The sequence below is a fragment of the Platalea leucorodia genome (assembly GCF_965183815.1).
Source record: "Platalea leucorodia genome assembly, chromosome: 4".
Classification (NCBI taxonomy): Eukaryota; Metazoa; Chordata; class Aves; order Pelecaniformes; family Threskiornithidae; genus Platalea; species Platalea leucorodia.
In genome coordinates, this window is record NC_138826.1 from 102122856 (window position 1) to 102144004 (window position 21149).

The 21149-nt window shown below is 39.7% G+C and overlaps 1 protein-coding gene across 1 annotated transcript in view; it reads left to right on the plus strand.

The window, feature by feature from the left end:
• CPED1 (cadherin like and PC-esterase domain containing 1) overlaps nt 1-21149 on the plus strand; it is a 156999-nt gene that overhangs the window by 53420 nt on the left and 82430 nt on the right. Inside the window, exons 8-13 of the mRNA XM_082309243.1 lie at nt 12673-12815; nt 14134-14206; nt 15828-15995; nt 17012-17116; nt 18021-18190; nt 20225-20284. Of these exons, the coding sequence (XP_082165369.1) occupies nt 12673-12815; nt 14134-14206; nt 15828-15995; nt 17012-17116; nt 18021-18190; nt 20225-20284 (719 nt within the window). The remainder of the gene's footprint in view (nt 1-12672; nt 12816-14133; nt 14207-15827; nt 15996-17011; nt 17117-18020; nt 18191-20224; nt 20285-21149) is intronic.

A 21149-nucleotide genomic window follows, 5' to 3' on the forward strand; every position in this document is an offset into this window, starting at 1 on the left:
CTCACTTTCAAACCTTGGGGTTCAGTTTTGGTTTATGTTTATTAAAATAGCACAATGTCCAGCAGCATCACTATCGCAGCTGAAGTAGAGATCACTTTAAAGGCTAGTAGTCATTAATAATTGTGATATGGCTCTGTAAAATAATTCCCACTGAGGGAAGTCTGCTGAATGGGGTGCCAGCCACCATTTACAGAGTACTTTGGCAGCTGAAGAAGCAATAAAAATGATAGATAGAAGCAGCAGCACATCTAGAGTAGTTCCAATCTGGTTACTGCTGCTGTGGTGTTATATCTTCCAGAGCTTTAGACAGACTTGTCGAAACAGCAAGAAATAAACAAAAAATAGGCACCACAGAAAGCACATTTGTAGTGATATATAGATTGAAATGCAGATTAACAAAATGATGGAAAGTGGGGTGTATAAGACTGTGGCTCAGCATAAAAAGTGTACCCTATACAGAACCTGGGAGGAGTCAGGGAGTCTCCAGGAGAAGACAGACACTGGGAATACACGGAGTGGCCAGAGACCACTACTGGGAGAATCATAAAGAGGCTTCTGTGCTTGGTGCAGAGGCATCAGGCAGATCATCAGTCAGAAAACAATACTTGGGAGAAGGTTTGAATTCAATTGTTGATATCCTTTGGGATGAGATTACATCAAGTTTCTCATAAACATCATAGAGCTGTCACTTGTTGCCAGTGAGACGTACAATGCCAGCAGAGTGATCTCCTCTCCCAAAGCAGCCAGTGGAGCTACACATATTTGTACCAACCAAGGAACCCCGTCCAGAAAGCTCCTAAGCTTTCAGTTTCTGCCAACTCTGTTGTGTAGGAAGGAAAATTGTTTGTTATGTTGTGAAGCTCCAACCTGTCAATAGTCAATAATGACAGAAAGGATCTCTAAGACCTGTTCCTCTGCTGATTGACAGAATACTCATTGGTGTCACTGGGGACTGAACATGCTTATAGAGGAGACTTTGGTCTGGAAAAATTGGCTAGTGTTGTGTTTTTCCCCGAGAGCAGCTGACTGAAGTATTTTTTTTTAAATGAACAAACGAGAATAATTTAAATCTGCTGTATTGCCATCATAGATGTGCTGCTTTCAGTAATGGCACACAGTAACTTAGAGACCTCTTCAGTGTACATAGGCCTCTGGTCAGCAAATTTTCTCATACCAGTATAATTAAACTATTAGCGATAAGTTGATCCACAATTGTGGTTAACTTGGTTACAACATTACTATCACAAACTCAGTATGTTAAGTTTAAAATTTGATCCCCTATGTACAACAACCCTTTATGGTTGCTAGAAGTAACCAGAATGTGGTATGTATGAAGGAGAGATTTTCAAGAAGACTGGAGGTCGGGTACCAGACAACATCAAATGATTAAGAGAAACTGTGTAAAGAAAACCCAGAAGTTTAATGAATTAAATAATACTGCATTGCCTACTGCTTCTTTGCTAGTAAACTATTAAAAATTATTTTTGCAACTCAGATTTACTTATCCTAATTATAGTGGCAAGGCTTCAGAATGACTCCTTGAATAAGCATTGGCCAAATAGCAGTTCAGGAAGAGTTCAAGTGTGTTTTGCTCAGCAGCTGCCAGGTTTTCTCTGGATTATACATATTTTAGTATCTCAGTTCAGAAAGCAAAGGAAACTAAATCCTCCGCTGGCATGAGGATTTTGTGTGTAGTCAAGGAGTGGCAAAAGTGTGACTCTAGATTTGGGCCCTGGTTGGGAAGATGCAGGAGATGCATGGGAAAAAATGGCTTTCGGCCACACAAATGTTTTGATATGAGACTTGCGTAATAGCCTTATTTCCTTGAGGAAATTTGGAACCTCCTTATTTAGACCATCTGTGCTTTGAAAAATCAATAATAAATTTGAAGCTTTCTATTTTGCATATGGTACCAATTAAGGGATGGGTCTCTGTCAATGTATGCAGTAATTCCCTTTGTGTTAATCGACATTATGCATGTGTATTGAGCAGAGGGCTGGCCCCTGAATAATTTTCTGGTTTATAGAAGTTGGTGTGCGAAACAGTCATTTATGATTAATTATCTCAAGGTTTAACACACTGTGAAGTGCTTCCTTTGCCCTGCCACTAACCTTTCCCAACCTGGCCCCAATTCTTAATGAAGGGATACACTTTCATAGACGTCAGTGGTGCCACGTCCTGCGTCACCTGGGAAGGCTCTTCTGTGCTGTCGGCAGCTTTGCACAGCCCCTGCTCTGGCTCACTGCCCCTACATTCGTCCAAAATAGACAGTCAGGTGTCTCCTGGATTTGAATTCCTTGGCTGGTGTACTTGCATAACCCTCGATACCCTTAGCTGAAACTATGTTCTTAAGTAATTTTCCAGTTGTGCAGTGAAGTAAACATAATTTATAAAAGCAGTTTGCTGTTAAGCTTGCTGTGGTGTAAGTCACTATAACTGTCGCTGAAATCCTCTCTCTGTGTATTAAGCATTTGGAAACTTGAGTAAAGAGAAATATTTTTTATACTTAACATATATGCAAATAAAACTGGACCCTTACTTACCCAGGAAATACATCTTTTAGTATGACGTGGAGGCCTGGCTTAGAGCCGAACACTGTGAAAATTAGGTTGCAGTATTGCCCTCAAGTGGCCACTTTTGATACTACTTCATGTAATAGACCCAGATATATAATGAGAAACAGAATGCAAACATACGTGCAAATAAAGAGCAAAATGCTTAGAAACAGCAGAAAGGCTCAGGATTTTTTCCCTTTGTTTTATTTTTGAATTTCGTATTCTTGTCCTGTCACTTAGCAGGAGCAAATACAACAGAAAATTGCCATCAACTCTTAATCAATTAGATTACAGGGTTATTTGGGAATAACATTAAATTTGTTCATCAGGTTCTGTAAGAACTCAGCATATGCATTTCACTGTTCTTGCAAGTAGCCTGTGTAGAGACTCAAATGCTCTATTGCTCCCCTTCCTGGGAGACTGAGCATAACATAAATGCCATCTCTGTTTTCTGTCCTCGTAGCATCCAGAGCCTTATCATTTCTCTTTTCACTGATATCAGAATGAAAGTCTGTCTAGGCCAGGGGAGATCAAAGACATGCTTAGTCTGACATTCTGTTTCTGGCAACAACCAGACAAGAAAGCATCATGAAACTATGTAACAGGACAAGCACATAGTGGTACTCATCCTTGGGCAGACTATAGCTATTTCTGGTAACCTGCAAGGTAAGACACATAAAACTGGAAGTGGAATATATATCTCTTTGTTTAATAAGCTCCAGTGGACTTTTATGCCATGCAGTTATCTACTAGATTTTTTAATCCATCAATGCTTTTGGTCTTCCCAACATCTTGCGGCAATGAGACTCTACAGATTATTTATGTGCTGAGAAAGAATATTTGTTTGCTTTAAAACTTCTACCTGATTACTTAATTTCATATCCCTGATTCTTGTCTTAAGAGAAAGAATGAGTAATCCTTCCTTCTTTACCTTCTCCATGTCTATGCCAATCTGTCATGCAGTACACAAATAAAATTAAAATTCTTCCTGGAGTTCTTTTCTGCTCTTCTCGTTATGAACATCCCGGTTTAGCTAGTAAGAGTTCTAGACTTATTATTCTTTATAACATGTGGATATGTCATAAGTCTTTACACTGTTATCCAGGCCCCTAGATCTCTGCTTTTCTCCTGGACCACAGATCCTCTCACTCTGGCTGTTCAATCCAGGCAGCTCTGTAAGCATGCCCCTCTCTGGCTCCCAACTTTCCCAGACCTACCTCCCATTATCTTGATTCTTCTTCTCATCTTTCTCTTTCTGCTTTCAAGCTTCCCTTAGTCAAGCTGATCCACTTTTGCTTCTCACAGAGAGCTGGGAGGTGCTGTTAGTAAATCACCTTTACTTTTCCACTAAGAAGTTGATGCTGGGTTGGGAAACCATTCTTAGTTCAGTCTCAGTCAAAGGACCTAGTTTAGTGGTTGCTGAAGCTAGTGAGCGGCTTTTTGTCTTTGGAATTAGTCTTAACAGCAAGAATCTTTGGAGGAAACCTTTCTTAGATGGCCTTTTCTGCTCCATGTAAATAGTTATAAAAGTGTTAAGGGACAAGAAGTTTTTTTGTCCTGAGCTATTAAATAGCATCTCTTTAAAAAATCTTATGTTAAGAAAAAATATACATAAGTGGGAAATTTACTGTACAAAATAGCTGAATAATACTGTGGCTTCCCCCTTCATCAGGTGCCATGTTAGAGCTGCAGAGAAATGGCACATTGTAACAATAAATCAGGGGTGGAATAAACAGACCTAACTAAAGCTAACACTATAAACTTATGATAAATTACTGTACTGTTTTCTCTGTGATATATTCTGGAACCATTTTTTTGATTATGGGTACATTTTTCTCCCATTACATGTCTTACGGCTTTTTCTATATACTGTGATCAGTGGAGAGGTCTGTCTGTGCTAGTAGGCAATATAGGAAATAGCTTTATTGCGAAATATGTTTTTTCTGGCCTTCTATGTGGAAACAGTCTGTATTCTTGCAGACACCTTACGTATTTAGATACCTCTATATGCATAGTCAAGGAGATTCTTGTTTGTGTGTAAAAGAGTATTTTTGTATCTGTGAACAACTACTTATACCCAAAGATATTTGGAATTGGTGAAGAAATTTCACCAAATATAGATCCAGTAAGAAGAATGAATGTACAAAAATGAACTGAGACTACAGAACCTATACTGAAAGTTATCAGAGATTGATTGAATTGATTCAAGTGAAAACATCCGCAGCTATTAAGTCTTTTGAGACCATGCAGATCCAATTGATCGGAAAGACTGCAACAGCTCTGATGCATAGCAGAACAATCTGGAGAGGACACCCTCATTAATTCAAAAAGGGTCATTTCTTGAAACCAAGGGTCATGCTTTGGTTCCTCAGACATAAACCTTGATCTCAGGCTTTTGATACAGTTCCCCACGGCCTTCTCCTGGAGAAATTGATGCGTTATGGCCTAGACAAGTGATCTGTGCGGTGGGTGGAATTGCCTGGTGGGCCACACCCAAAGGGTGGTGGTAAATGGCTCTTTTTCAAACTGGCAACCTGTCACAAGTGGGGTCCCCCAGGGATCGATATTGGGCCCAACACTATTCAATATCTTCATAAGTGATCTGGATAATGGGATCAAGTGTAGCCTGATGAATTTTGCAGATGACACCAAATCTGGAAGGGAGAGCCACCCTGCAGGAAGATCTGGATAGGCTGGAAGAGTGGGCTAATAAGAACCTGATGAAGTTTAACAAATATAAGGTCTTGCACCTGGGAAAACATAATCCAGGAGTGCAGCTCAGACTGGGATCCACCTGGCTAGAGAGCAGCTCTGTGGAAAGGGACCTGGGGGTCCTGGTGGACAGGAAGCTCAACATGAGTGAAGAGTGTGCTGCTGCGGCCAAGAAGGCCAATAGGATGCTGGGTTGCATCAAAAAGGGCATCACCAGCAGAGATAAAGAAGTCATTATCCCACTCTACTCAGCGCTTGTCAGGGCACACCTGGAATACTGTGTACAGTTCTGGTCCCCGTTACACAAAAAAGATGTGGACAGGCTGGAGGGGGTCCAGAGACGGGCCACCAAGATGATCAAGGGTCTGGGAAGGCTGCCGTATGAGGACAGGCTGAGAGAACAGGGCTTGTTCAGCCTTGAGAAAAGGAGGCTTAGAGGTGATCTCGTCGCCATGTACCAGTACTTAAAGGGGAGCTACAAGGAAGATGGAGACTCCCTTTTTACAAGCAGTCGCATGATGAGGACAAGGGGTAACAGGTACAAGTTACTCCCAGGGAGATTCCAATTGGACACGAGAGGAAAATTTTTCACAATGAGAACAGTCAATCGTTGGAATAATCTCCCCAGGGAAGTGGTTGACTCCACTACGTTGAACACGTTTAAGACTCAGCTGGACATGGTGCTGGGCCATCTTGTCTAGATTGTGCTAGAATGGTTGGACCAGATGATCCTTGAGGTCCCCTCCAACCTGGTATTCTATGATTCTATGATTCTTTGATTCTATGATATGATCCTGGTGACTTTGTCTGCCATCTAGTTTTGAAGGCTACAACTAGGAACCAGCAAGGTCCTTTCAAAATGTATTCATACAAATCCTGTAAAGTATGATGCACCAAATCCCAAAATGTAAACCTCAGGATTGCACTGAATTAATCAGTAGCCCCAATGGCCTCTTATCTTCTATCTCCTTGCCTTCTTGGGTAAGTTCAGAACTCAGCTACACCTCCAAAGGTGAGATACTGTTGCAGGAAAAAATTGACGAGTTTGTATTGTTTAACCAAAGCCAGGATAGAAGTAGCTAATTGATGATATGTAATTAACTGGCCACCAGTAATAATAATACATTCACTACCAATTTCAGTAACAGAACAGGTGAACCATGATACCAGACACTTCAAAAAAGTTAATAAACCTTGCACATTTCTAAACATCTTTCTATAAATACGCCCTGAAGCTGTAGTCACACCCACCCACTCACCCACGTTTACCCAGACCCTACCTCCCAGGCAGCATGGGTTACAAGCACAGCCCAGCTCTCCTGGGATGCAGCTTTGCTTCTTGCATGCATCTCTGCTTGGAGCAGTGGGGGTTCCAGCTCTGCCTGTACCCGCATAGGACCCATGCCCATCCTTACACCCTGGTACTCCCTGCAGTCTAGGCAGAAGCTGTGACGCCCGTGGGCTGACTTCTGGCAGTGCCTGACCAGATTTTGACTGCTGCTGTTTCCACCCCAAAGTCTCTCCCCCACTGCAAATTTTCATGCTGCTTTTATATTATTTCCCAAGCTGACTCCTTCCTTGTTTCAAAAGTCACTTTGTAATTTCCTGGTTACTGTTTAACCTTGCTGATGGTCGCCTTCCTCTGTATCATGGTAAGTTTGGGACAAACATCCTCCCAGACAGTTCTGTATATTCCAGGCACACAGATTTGTCTGTGGGTGGGCTGTGTGAGCACTCCGGTGGATATCTCCTACCTGTCTTCAGTGGTATCATTTAGATTCCCTGTACAGTCACTGGAGGAACAGAGCAGTTTTAGATTGCAATTAATGTCACTGTTCTGAGATGGCTGCCTCGGGATGGCATAAATCATGCTCTTGAAACATCTGTGTTCTGCAGTGAGGTATAAAAGGAACCTAGACACTTTGCTCGTACATAGACATAAGCCATGTAGTCTTGTAGGGTGGGAATCCTCTACAGATTTTGACACCTGAGAGAATTGTCTTCATGTGAGCTGTGCCTCTGGACACCTATTACAATCAACAGAAAGCTAATCAGTGCAGTGAAGGTAGGCATTTTAAGTTTGTCTTTATTGCTATTCCTAAGGTTAGTCGAGGGAAATATTTCTCATCTCGTCAGGAGGGAAGACTGTGCTAGGACTGAGTCAGAAGGCAATCCCAGAAGGGTCGCTACATCTTTTTTTTATTACAGTAAAATTAATTTATGCCTTCCGTGGAGTGTTGGTATACAACGCCCAGTGCACGCAGTGTCTGGCTGTGTCTGCTGCTCAATGCACTCTGAACAAGCCCCTTAAAACAAGGGGTGGAGGTAGAAGGGGCTGGGAGATGGCTGTCTAAATCAATTTATATGCTTTCGCAGGGAAATCCTCAGCTGACCATTCAGCTAGCTGCCCCAGGCTGCCCCAGCATCTCTCCTAAGAAATGCATTTGCAGAAAAATTGTCAGAGGAAAATCCTGTCAAGGGAATTACTTCAGTCGCCATAGCATCCAGCCCTGCGGATGGCACCCACTCGTCCACTTTCCTTGAGTCATGGACACATGCACATGTCCCTGAGTCTGTGCATGAAGCTTGCAAATCGGAATTCCTTTGTCAATTAAACTACATTTTTCCAGTGTGTCAGGCCTTTAGCTGATGGTTCAGTGTATTTTTGAGGAGCCAAAGGGATCCATGTCACTAAGATCATAAACCTTATTTTAATGACTGTGGATTTTAAAAAGTGGATGTCAAAGTGGGTTGAGAAAAAGCATTGTAAAATTAATATTGAGTTAGCCAAATCTTTTTTTTTTCCAATGGCTTATCCTAAAGCAAAAGTAGTTATCAGTGAGCAAAAGGTCGATGAGTTAAAGTTAATCTTAAGAATATTTTTAGTTCATTCTGCCTTTAGAGAAAATGTGTGCTTGATCTATGTAATTTGACTGCATTTACACACTTTCTGAAAGGCATTACATAAATATGTGGAACATACCTCCAACTGTATGCATCCAGCATGTGGATGAATGTCTTCAAGCTCCTGAGAAGTCTTGCGATTCTGTATACAATGGTGGCATTCTGCAAAATATTTGTGCATGTCTGCATTAAATTTTACAGCCTACTAAAATTTAATCCCTATTCCTCTGCTTCAAAATTTGCCAGTCAGAGGTCAGCTTTCTCCCAGACTAAATTCCTGTGATTGCCACCAGTTTTTCCCATTTTGTCCTCTTTTTTACTATTCAGTGCTGCTTTTAATCACACTCAACCAATAATGAGATTGAATCTTGCTGGACAGGTAGTCTGTTTCCTCTGAAGGTGGGAGAACAAGCATCAGTGGTGATCATCTGAAGTAACCTTCATCTCAGTGACTTTAATATTTTGCACTTGAACACAGATATTTATAGACCTTTGTTAGGCATACTCAGAAGAACCTGAGGTTGCCCCAGGCTTTCACACCTTATTGCCCCTAATCCATATACTTTACATTTTCCCTACCAGTTGCTGGGAATCCTGTAGAATCCGTAGGAGTCAAACCTAACCTGAACTGGTTTAAATAGGATTTTTTTCATGAATTGGAATTTTTTGGAAGTATTTGTCTCTTGTCTCTATTGGTCCTGAAACAGACTGACTAAATATTTATTTTCAGTCATTGTCTTAGAATAAGTATTGTCTTAAAACCTGATATCCCCTAATGAGGACCTGTTGAGCACTGTTTCTTTTCTAGTCTGGCTAAGGAGGACTGTAACTAAAATGCAGTTCCTTGGAAAAGCCAGTTTTATTTTAATGCCTGTTGTGTTGGAAACAGTTTACTATTATAGCCAACAGCATGCTATGAGTGCAGACACGGCAAATCAGCCTGTCTTTCATCAATTCTGACTAGAAATATGTGCATTGTGTATCCTTTGTGTTTAGGTGCTTAGAGACTGATTTATGGTGAGGAGCAAATGAGCTAATGGGGCTTTTTCTGTCCTGCTTTCCCTTCCTTCCAATAATCCCTGCCTCTCCTTGGAAAATTCTGCAGCTCCTTATCTTCCCTGTGCAGCAAAACAATGCAGCTTCTCACTTAGCCCCTCAATACCCACTGCAGATTCAGGAAATTAGAGACAAGATGCAAGCCAGTGTAGCAGGAATGTAGGTGATGTACAGGATGTGGCAGAGATGGTGGAAATAGTTGTCAAAGTCAGGTGAAGAACTACCATGTAGTCCCACCTTGGTGAGATGAGTCTTCGTTTTAAATTTTTTATTTCACATGAAAAGTTTAATTAACTGGTTTTGGTCTGAACAAGGAACTGAAATGGGGCAATTTCACTCAGAGATGAATCTAAACCAGAAATTATTTGAAAAATGTGCAGCTTCTTGTTCTTAATCTTTGTACTGCTCTGTGGGAGAAACACAGCTTTGGTGATCTTAGACTTTGGGAAGCACAGATTCCCTCTCAGCCTGTTGTGGCAATGAAATGGAGTGTGATCTGAGGATTTGCATAATCTCTTTCTAAATAGCAGTTCTGGGGCTCTTTTGCTCTAGAGGCTCATGGAATTGCAGTACACATGGAAAACTTTCTGCAGCATAAAAATGCAGTGTGATGTAATTAAAGATTTCAACATGATGCGAATATCCAAAGGGCAGAGTTGAGGTTATATGTGCAACCTTTACTTTGCAATTTCCTGGCAGTCAGAGGTTTAATTTTATAACTTTAGTCATATACTGTTGTCATTTTTTTTCCTACTGGCATTTCAAATAGCTTTATCAGAAACAGGAGAAAAGGTCCCAGGCATTGCAAACCTTCAGCCCAGATGTGTGCATGGGACACATTTCTTTTAGTCAGTAAAGCCTGGGAAGGGAACCACTTGTTAGAATAAAACCAGAGGTGATAAGAACAGGAAGACAGGCAAACCAACTTCCTACCACCAGTTATTTACCAGCACAACAGAATGGAGTTACTGGAATTGAATAGAGCAAAAAGCAAAGGAGGATCCGCATTAGCTGCATGCTTGAGTATTTCCCACCGCTGGCTGTAGGCAATGATACAGTATTTTTTTTAAAGGAAAGTGGAAATGCTTTTTACATTTAACTGCAATATGCTGCCTGAAGAAACAAAGCCATTCATCTATGCCAATGCAGACCAGCATGCTTGGCAGTACTCACGCTCACAAGGGGAGGCTCCAACACTGTCTAGGAAATTCTGTGGACTAGAGTGCACAGAAGTATGTTGTAAGGAGATCTGGTGTCAGCACAGTGAATGCATCATAACGCATCACCAGTAACCAGCAGTGTACCTCACGGGTCCTTACTGGGTCCATTCCTGTTCAACATCTTCATTAAATGCCTGGGAGATGGGACAGGGTGTACCCTCCAATGACACAAAACCGGGAGGAGTGGCTGATACACCAGAGGGCTGTGCTGCCATCCAGAGGGACCTCCACAGGCTGGAGAAATGGGCTGATGGGAACCTTATGCAGTTCAAAGAGGGGAAGTGCAAAGTCCTGCACCTGGGGAGGAACAACCCCATGTACCAGTACATGCTGGGGGCTGACCAGTTAGAAAGCAGCTTTGCAGAAAAGGACCTGGGGGTCCTGATGGACAGCAAGTTCACTATGAACCAGCAATGTGCCCTCGTGGCAAAGAAGGCAAATGGCATCCTGGGCTGCATTGGGAGGAGTGTTGCCAGCAGGTCGAGGGAGGTGACCCTTCCCCTCTATTCAGCACTGGCAAGGCCACACCTGGAGTAATGTGTCCAGTTCTGGACTCCCCAGTACAAGAGGGATGTGGAGCGACTGGATAGATTGCAGTGAAGGGTCACTAAAATGATTAAGGGACTGGAACATCTCACATATGAGGAAAGGCTGAGAGAGATGGGACTGTTTAGCCTGGAGAAGACAAGGCTCAGGGGGATCTCATCAATGTGTATGAATATCTGAATGGAGGCTGTAAAGACGACAGAGTGAGGCTCTTCTCCATGGTGCCCAGTGTCAGGACAAACTGAAAGACAGGAGGTTCCATCTGAACATCAGGAAACACTTTTTTGCTGTGAAGGTGACTGAGCACTGGCACAGGTTGCCCAGGAAGGTTGTGGAGTCTCCATCCTTGGAGACATTCAAAAGCTATCTGGACATAGTCCTGTGTAACTATCTCTAGGTAGCCCTTTTTGAACAGATGTTTGGCCAAGATAACCTCCAGAGGTCCCTGCCAAACTCAACCATTCTGTGGGTCTGTGATTCTATGATCGTGTTTTAGACCCAAGATATCACATTAAGCCTTGTTACCGACTTCTGCTAAATGCCAAGCTTTGTTAACCCATCTGCAATGAATACTTGATCATGACTGCAGTCAAAGGCACCTAGAGAGATGCCAACCACATCAGTCCCCAGTGGGGTTGTCTACAGAAGCCTGCATGCTTCAGTCATGTTACCCTAGTGGGTCATGTAGGATAGGTAGGAATAAAAAATATGTAATTGTGTTTCTAAGTCAGTTTAGTAGAGAAGTTCCTAGAAATAATCAGATTTTTTTTCTTTTCTGAGTATCAATACAAAACATGTTCTGTGTATACTTTATAGGCTTTATCTCTGAAGACAGTACTTTTATACTATATAAGTGTATCTGGTAATATAGTACTACTAAATTATCTAATAGTTTTACACAGTTCAGACGTTAATTGAGTTCTGTGCAGTGTGATAATGTGGTTCAAAGGCAGCCCCTTTCTTAGCACAAAGGACTCCGATGCAACAAAACCTGCCTGTGTCCCACTCTTCTTTGGGGCTCTGTGTTGCTCCAGCTCTGTTTTGCTGAATCACTGTCGGAAGTGATGAGATGGGTGAATTCTCATGAGTGATGAAAGAAACTGAGAGGACAGTGTTATGCAGGCCAGAGAATATGCCACTGGGAGGATTCATGAGTCTAAAATCCTCAGGATGTGCAAGAGTCCAGTCAAAACACAGGCTGTGGTGGCCGATCATTTTTTCAACATCTTTCTTCTATATTCTATTTAAAGCTTGTTAGCCTGGGGTAAAGATTCATGGTCAAGGTCAAGTGGGATAGCCCTTGGCACAGGATGTTAACAAGAGAAAAGGCTTTTACTTTGACTGTGCTATTACCTACTGCTGAAGAAATAAGTGTTTGTGGTTTCTGTTGCCTAGAACCAGTTGACAGCAAAAGGTTTTATCAAAGTAAGCTTAGACTGTGAGCAGTATTTTTTAAAACCATTAATACAGAGTCTGTTTCTGATATACTTATTTCTAAAAAAACTCTTTCTCTACTAGTATGCTGCATGGAGGTTTTCATGCCTCTTTTCTTTGCTGTGCAAATGAATAAGAACTGAAGTTTACATTCTAAGGCAATTTTTACTTCTACCAGCCTTTTAATTTATGATCTTAAGCACTGATTTACAGTAAAAGTTAAAAATGTGTGATCTCTTTCACAGCTGCAAAGGTTTTTTGAGATATTCTTCAAAAGCAGTTCTCCCCAACAAGCCTTCAATAACATGAAGGAAGCTATAAGCAAACTTCTACTTATAACTGAGGTCTTCAGTGAATCATCTGCCTCAGGACCAAATTCTTTCAATCAGTAAGTGACTTGCACTGGTCATTGCTATGTTATTGTCAAGATAGCTCCTTAGAGCAGAACAAAAATTGTAGAGGATACATGACTCCTAAAATAACAAAATCCCCTCTATTTCATACTTCCTTATAGAACAAAGTGAGGATGTGGTCCATTTAGGGAGTAAAACTCTTCAACATCCACAGCGTTTCTAGTTTGCAAAAATGTTATGGTAAATACCTAGGACCAGATGCTGTGTTCTGATGAAGTGTTTCAGGCAGTACAAATGAACGGAAATCACTCACAACTGGGCTAGTCCTAACATATATAAAGCTGTGTTTCCCTTCAGTGAGCCCTCCGTCATATGTCAAATATTTAAAGTTAGAGTAGCCCAGACTGTTCAGAGCTGGCTGCAGCAAGCAATCTGAACAAGAGACACTGTAGAATACTTTGTGAAACGTACCTTATGAAATATACCTAAGCAGCAACAGTCACTTTTCTGTGGGTGTTAAATCATTGTAATCACTTCTATTTGAGTGTTACAGTTCTTACACATAAATCAACATTTATTATGTAATATTTTTATTAATTAAAATTAATATTTGTTCTATATATGTTATGTCACATCCCTGACATTTTTATGGTAAATAGTAAATAAGTTACTATTTATTACATTTATATGTTTTATAAAGCTATTTGAGAACCCAAACCCAGGTGTTTTAGTAGAAGTATTATAAAGATCATTATTTGACTTATGCAAGTTGGAAATAAAGCTTACATTGTGAGTGGAAAGGGTAGTGAGAAGGGGAGGAGTTTAACAGGGATGGAGCTATTTTGACAGTGGTCCAAACTCTAACCTCTTTTTACCAATGGGATGCATATCTCTTGTTTATGTAACCCAAGACTTGCTTAGAGCTCCTGGCCCATGCCTTCAAACATCCCCATAGCTATAGCACAACTCTTTGGCTTCAATGAGCCCAGAGAGTTTCACCATCTATTGCCCTCCAGATGTCATCAAAGCTTTTGCAGGGCCTCATTCTCATCAAAAGGCATTTCCTCCTCCAGTGTAGTTCACCTCCCTCATTGGTTTTAAAGTCAACCATATAAATACACTTTAATATAGCACTGTTTTCATCAGCTCACAATCTGAATCTATCTATGTTTAATGCTGCCAGCTCTTCTTAGAAATTCTATTATTTAGTCTGTATCGCATGCTTTCTCTTCACCTATGTGTGTATGTTCTTGTGTATGTTCTCTGGACCCTCTGTGTGTATGTCATTGTAGCATATGTTTCACAACATTACCTAACCTCACTGAATCTGATTCCTGTTATATTGTATTTCAGATGCAGACAATGTTTTCAAATGCTAACCTTTGACGTTGGATTTGGCACCTCCATGTACCCAGTAGTTCTTCAGGTGAGAAAATGACACAAATTTATTGCTTGACCCAAAAAATTTATACCAAAAAGAACACAGCAGGGAACCCTCTCTGAAAGTTGCCCTCAGACCTCTAGAAATGTCCGAGTAAATTAATATTCATTTTGCTCAACAGTGGAGAGCTGCTCCAGGAGAAACCAGTTTTTAAGGGACAGAGTTCTTGTGATGAAGTTTACCACACCATTGAAGAGTGCAAACCTTTCAGTTTTGGGATTATGGGATTATCACCGCAACTGAATATCAGCTAAACAAAATCCATAAGAAGGATTGCATGCAAGTAGAGTTAGGTATTAACTGTGCCAGAACAAAGAGGAAGGGAAGAAGTTAAAATGTCAGAAGTGGCTTTTAGTACAAGTTAAAGCTCTCCATGAATTGCTTTGTACTCCAATTCACCATCTGCTTTGACCTCCACTGTGCTGCCTTCTTCCTGGATGGTCCTCAAGGCCCTCAAGGCCCTCAAAACCAGAGAAATGTGGCCTGTGGCATAAAATCCCTGTGCCAGTTTTGTACCACTCCTGCCTCTTGAACAGCCTGGCCAGAAACAAAATTGTACTGCTTTCCAGCTGCTTCTCATTACCCCTGTGTATACACACGAATATGTATATACCTAAGTATATAAAATCTTTGTCCATATTTATGATACACAAAAGGCAAAAAAAATATTAGTAAATATATCCTGGGAAATCACAGAACACTTTTAAAATTCATCCTCAGTTAAAATCTGTTCAAGGTTCTAGTAACAACAGTGCAGTCAGTCTCTTCATCCTTCACAACACAAAGATCCTTTAAACGCAAAGGAGAAATGGACACATGAAAGAAAGTGTGCACAGTTTAAAAAATCCACTAAGACAATATCCTTAATTAGTGTGACAAGACTTGTTTAGCTAGTATAAGAAATGTGATGTCATAACAATTTAATAATTGCATACCAGCCTGTAAAAAGACTCTCCCAGGAGTTGCTTAAAAAACTAAACATAAAGCATAATGTCTACCTGCCTGTGTAGTAGTCTCAACCATCAGCCATAATCCATAAATGTACAGTAAAACAGTAGTGTTTAATAGTTTCTTATGAAAATACAAATTACTTTAAAAAATAATGGTTGATAATTACTATGACATTTGATTTTGAATAGTATCCCTTGGAAACTGTAGTGTGCACACACCCCATGCAGCTTGAAGTTATATTTGTGTTTATGCTAAAATACTAATTTATTCATATTTTAGAAACATGAGTTTATTCACTGTGTTTATATATTGTAAAATTTATACCTTCATATGTAGTAACTCCTAAATAGCTGAGAGAGTTGTGTTAACATATAATCTGACATTTTATTTCTTTTATCAAATTTCAAATCAAACACGAAAAAAAAGCTCTCACATGAGACTGCAATATTGTACTCTATCCGCTGGAGGTCAGCAAACATTGCGATGTGTAGCTCTGACAGAAAATGTGGTACAGTATTCGCTATATTGTAATCCTGTCTGTTTTATTAGTGTTATTATGACTTTTTTTTATAAATAGTTCCAGTTTGGTATATGTGGTAATGAGAAGACTGGACTTGATATTCAAGCTATAAATTCTTATGTTGTTTTCTAACAGGTGCATGAAAACTTTGACTTTCAAGATGAGGATGAATCAAATATTCAGGACCAAACTTTCAAAGAATTTCTTTTTGAAGATACTTTTAAATTTCTCTTATCTAATGAATCCTCAACACCCAGTTTCATAGAAGCTTTACAAAAAATATATGGATCAGCTGTGAGCAAGGTAGTTCATTCCACCATTTTCTTATTAGTAACTATTTGAAAATACTTCATTCTAAATTGTATGCCCTTCTGAAATTGTTGGTGACAACTTATAGAATGAAGGATTTATTTAATCAAAACTATCTGTTAGTGAATTCTGGGGAAGTCATGAATAAAACTGTAATTATATTGAACAATTGTATTTTCTTTGAGAAAAATTCCACTCTCAAATTATGACATTTCCCAAAGTACAGTACCTCAAAGATATATTTAAAACTTTAACAAAGTAATTTCCCCACCATTTTTTTTTAAATGGTCTTTTTTAATATACAGGTTTGTGTGTTTTCATAAACCTAGAACTGATTAACTCAAACGGGTAGATTCACGAGCATCAGAATTGAATTTTGTTTCCTACAACTTTGTGTCTTATTCTAAATGCAAGATCCAATTACTATTTTTTGCATTTATAGGCTCTGTATAAAGTTTGCATCACTTGTGAAATATATTTCTGACAAGCTGGGAACTCCTTTAGCAGTGTTTCTCTCAGTCTGGGCACTTGTAGGGGAGGAGTTTGCAAGACTTATTCCTCTGCTTGCAAGACTTACAGGGACTACATTATCCTTGCGACTTCTGCCTCTCAGGCAGGTGTGACTAAAACAGGATCATGGGTTCTAACTTTGACAGGATAAAGTAGGAAGCTGCAGACATTCACATGTATGATACAATTACCTAAGTCTGTTTTCCTTAGGAGACCAGACCACATTTCAAACTGTCCACTTCAACTGTCTATGCAGTCTATTCCCATGGTAGTTTCTATGGGTTCTTTTCTATGCAAAGCTAATGCACAGTCTACTGTATTGTAGACAGAGAAATGGGAAGAGTTATCAAGGAGCTGGCTTGCCATGACTTTGGATGAGGTTAGGGAAAGATGAGAGCTGCTGTAACTTGTCCCTTTGATCACCAAAGGGATTGGGATCTAATGAAAGCACATTGCTTTCCATGTGATTTCACCAGAATATGCTGCCCTTTCCTTCATAGGATGGAACTTACCACAAAGAAGATGAGCAATGTTTGTCTTTAGAAGAGATAAATTCAATGATAACTTTCATAAAGGAGCTGAAGAGTCTTGGACAATTTGAGCTGGTAAAATAAACAGGGTTTTGTTGTATTGGATACATATTTTATGTAAATCTCTTAACATTTCTCCTTCATTATCATTCTTTGCTGTCTCTGGCACGTGCATTAGGCTGGATGGGCGGGGAAGCAGGGAGATAGAGGTTATCCTGATTTTATTTTGGAGGATTTTTGGAATTTAAATTAAAGGAGATAAAGAAATAAAACAGAATTTGAGTTGAGGATTCATTAAAAGGGACAGCTAAAGCAGAAACAGAGACCAGAAAATAGAATGAAAGGAAAAGGAAGAAAATTATGTAAATGACTAACGAGTTGGTAAGAAAAGAGAATTATAATGAAGCAAAGCAGGTGTGAATGGAAGAACTGGAGACAACACAACACTGAGATCATGACCAGAGAATAGATATAGATTAAAAAGTGGCAAAAAAATCAGGTGGAATATTTAATATGTCTTCTTCATACTTCAAGTGAGTTCATTTTTGGAGAAGAATAGATATGGAGGAATAACAGTCAGTGTCTGTGAATAGGCATGGCAGTTAATAGAGGAAATGTATTGGGGAAATGAAAGATCTGCAGCTGGATCTGTTGTTCAGAAAGTCTGCATGATATCAGGATTTCTTCTAGACCTCCTGGATGAGTATCAGAGTTGGAGACTGATAAGGCTTTCTGAAGAGGGATTGAGTTGAATAAATCTGGAATTCAAATCAGAGGCAAAGGAGTTAGACTTCCATGTCAGTACTAGTAATCCTGATTTGCAAGGCTGGGTAAGACAGTAATTTTCCACACATGTGGGAAAGAGCTTTAATATAAATCCATCCGAATGCTATATACACTGTTTTCTGATCACTTTTCACTTCTTGGCATTTTACAAATATTATAACATGTAATCTCTAATCGGTGTCTCTCTTCTCAGCTTTTCCCTTCTGCTGCACCCAAGATTCAAACTTTACTGCACGACCTTTATCACATGGTAGACCCAATGAGGCGGCTTGGTTCAGTCCTGACTGTGCATTGGTTGCTTTCCAGTTTACTTGAACAATTCCAGTTCATGACTAAAGAGGCACATACAAATCTTTCAGAATGGTAAGATAGCTATTACATGATATATTCAGGAGTAGTTTCTCAAATGAGATCAATTGCAGTAGCTCCAGTGAGCACTATAAAACTTAATCTTTCAGTAGATGTAGGTGGCTTTACAGCAGTTGTGATGAAGATCCAACATCCCACCATGGTGCACTGTCAGCCATTCTGCCATTAGAGTTGCAGCTAGGTTTCTACATGGGACAGTTTTGCTCATTTCTAATACAAAGGACTCCGGGTTAAAAACTTAATTGAAGCTACAGTAAAATTTTTTATAAGAAATATGAAGTGAATTAGGTAGATTGTTTCTGAAGAACTGTAAAGTCAAAATTAGGAGTGCTTACCAGGGTTAAGACCATCTTTTAATTTATTCGCCAATTAGAAGCAAAACTGTAAAGAAAATATAGAATTTCAGGTGAAGATCTTTCCGAAAGGGACTAATAATTTTGAGTGGCTTTAAATTTTCTGTCCAACAACAGACAGATCAAAGAGCACCATACTCCAAGATCCTCATTTTAACTGTTTTTGAAAAGCTGGAAAAATATTGTGATGACAAGGTTGGATCCATTGAGCTTCTGGCAAGAGATTTTAACTTTCATAAAGAGTGGGGGAGGGAGAAAGAAAGGAAGAGAGGAAGGAAGAAAGGGAGGAAAAGAGTGAGTAAGGAATGAATGGAGAGAAGGAGAAAAGTTGTAGTATACTATATGTTTAGTGTAAAATTTGTAAAAAATGTGTTTTCTGTGCTCATTCTGTCCTGGCTAATGATGTTTCATACACATGTATGCCATACTTCTTTACTGACTACAGGCATATATTATTTTGCAAACAAGGGCCTGGGAACAAAAGCACATTAGAAAATGTGTGTGCTCCATTCCACTGAGTCTCAAGCAAAATGTACAAATGACATTATTTTGTACATTTTGCTTGGACAACGCCATAACTATATAAGGCATCTGTAAGATTTCTTAAGTTTTAATTTTGTTCCTCATTGAATTGGGTGTGGCTTTCAGCAAGTCAATAGTCATCTGTATCTTTGTTTGCTTAGCTATAAAGTGGAGCTTATACTTTACCACTGTGCTAGGTAACTGTTTATTAGTGTTTTGAAAATACACAGTTCCATGAATGTGCTAAGTATTATTGTTGTTACTGCAGGCCACTCCATGAAAAGTAACTCAAAGATGCAGCTGCTTGCATTCATGTGTAAGCCCTTGCCCTTTTGCCAAAATATTTAGGTTTGCATATCAAAGCATACCAACCTTTAACAGCTTTCTGTTCTAATCTGAGCTGTGCCACTCACTCACTTTAAGCAAGCCCCTTGGCCTCTTTTTTTTCTTCAAGCTGAACATTATTGTACATGTATAAATGCGTAGAAATACCATGACCTTTTTCCAGGGCATAGGCCAATCTGCTTCTTTGCACTGTATTTTTCTGAATGGTTAAACTAATAACCCCATTCTGTTCGTTCACTGTATAAAAAAATTTATGTTTTGACATTGCTAAATCATAATCTTCCACTCCCATAGCTACATGCATGTGATAGTGATGCATGTGTCAGATATGCATGTAATTATACTTAACTGCAAAGAAGAAAGAGCTTAGTAGATCTTACTCCCCAAATAACTCAGGTATGCATTTTCTTTGAGCTTTGATTAATCTTTTCTGAGATTCCCAGCTTTGATGAGTTTGTATATCAGAACACTTTTCCTGAACTTCTTCAGCTAAGGCCACGTTGTTTGGTTGATTTATTTAACAGTTCTTATTTCTCTGACTATGCAAAATTAGTATTGCCATTTACAAAATCCAGTGATTTGCATAGCTGACTGTCCAACCAGATAAGCATGGATACTTATGGGAAAAATAATGACTTCTGACTTAGGTCTTGTACAGTTATGTTGTTCACTGATCATTAATCCATCCATAGGATGGAGACAGGATTTAAAGGAGTTTCCTGGTGTACTTTTCTTAACCCATTTCAACTAAATGACTCGTATTGAAACCTTAAATGGTATTAGTGAACTCTCTGAATTCCTTCCACAGGAGAAGTAAGAAGAACTCTAGAAACTCATCTCAAACTATAATGAAATGGTTACGGCCTAGGTGAGAATGACCATCACAGATGTATTGGTATAACACATGACAAAGTTCTTTGAAAGTGATGGAGTTGTACTACCTAACATGTGCACTGAAATTAATTTTCTGTGTTGTTTGTGCACTGTTTTTCAACTCTATGCAGGTTCAACTTGTGATATGACTAAGACATACATCATTACTGTCTTTTAGAATAGGGGCTATGAAGTATTGTGGCAAGTATGTTTGGCCATGTCAGACAGCAGAGTAGCATGGGAGAATCAGATTAGAGAGAAACGCTAACCCTTTTGTATTTGCATGAGACAAAAGCCTAAGCAGGTCAATAAAGTTGCAAATGCTTTTATGAAATCAACTGATATATTTGGAAAAGCGTTACTAGCTTCCGACATGCAAGCCCTTTGTTAGGTCAAAATAGAAGCAGCAGCCCTCAAACTGAATTTGGGTTGAAAATAATTCCTTGGAGTTTAACTTGGTCATGCTCATCACCTGGGTGGTTTGAGAAACAAACATGGTTCAGACTATGAAGCAGAAGAAGACAACAGCAAGGGAGTCTGGGATAAGATCACTGATCTGCAATGAGAAAAATGAGAGAGAGAAGGACAGAAGGAGGGAAGGAGAGAGACAGTTGGTATTAACTACCAGGAAACCAATCCCACTCGAGTGTGCAATGTTGTATTTCTCTTTTGAAGATCAGCACAAGATACTTCATTCAGTGAACCAAATGCCCTCATGGAAACTCTGTGACTGAAGCCAAGCAAACACTCTACAAAACAGAGTTCACACTGCCAGTTAGTCAAACAGAAAAAAATTGCTAGTGATCATGCTTCACAAAATTACCTCCAGTGGCTCCTCATTTTCAAGAGAGACCTACAAA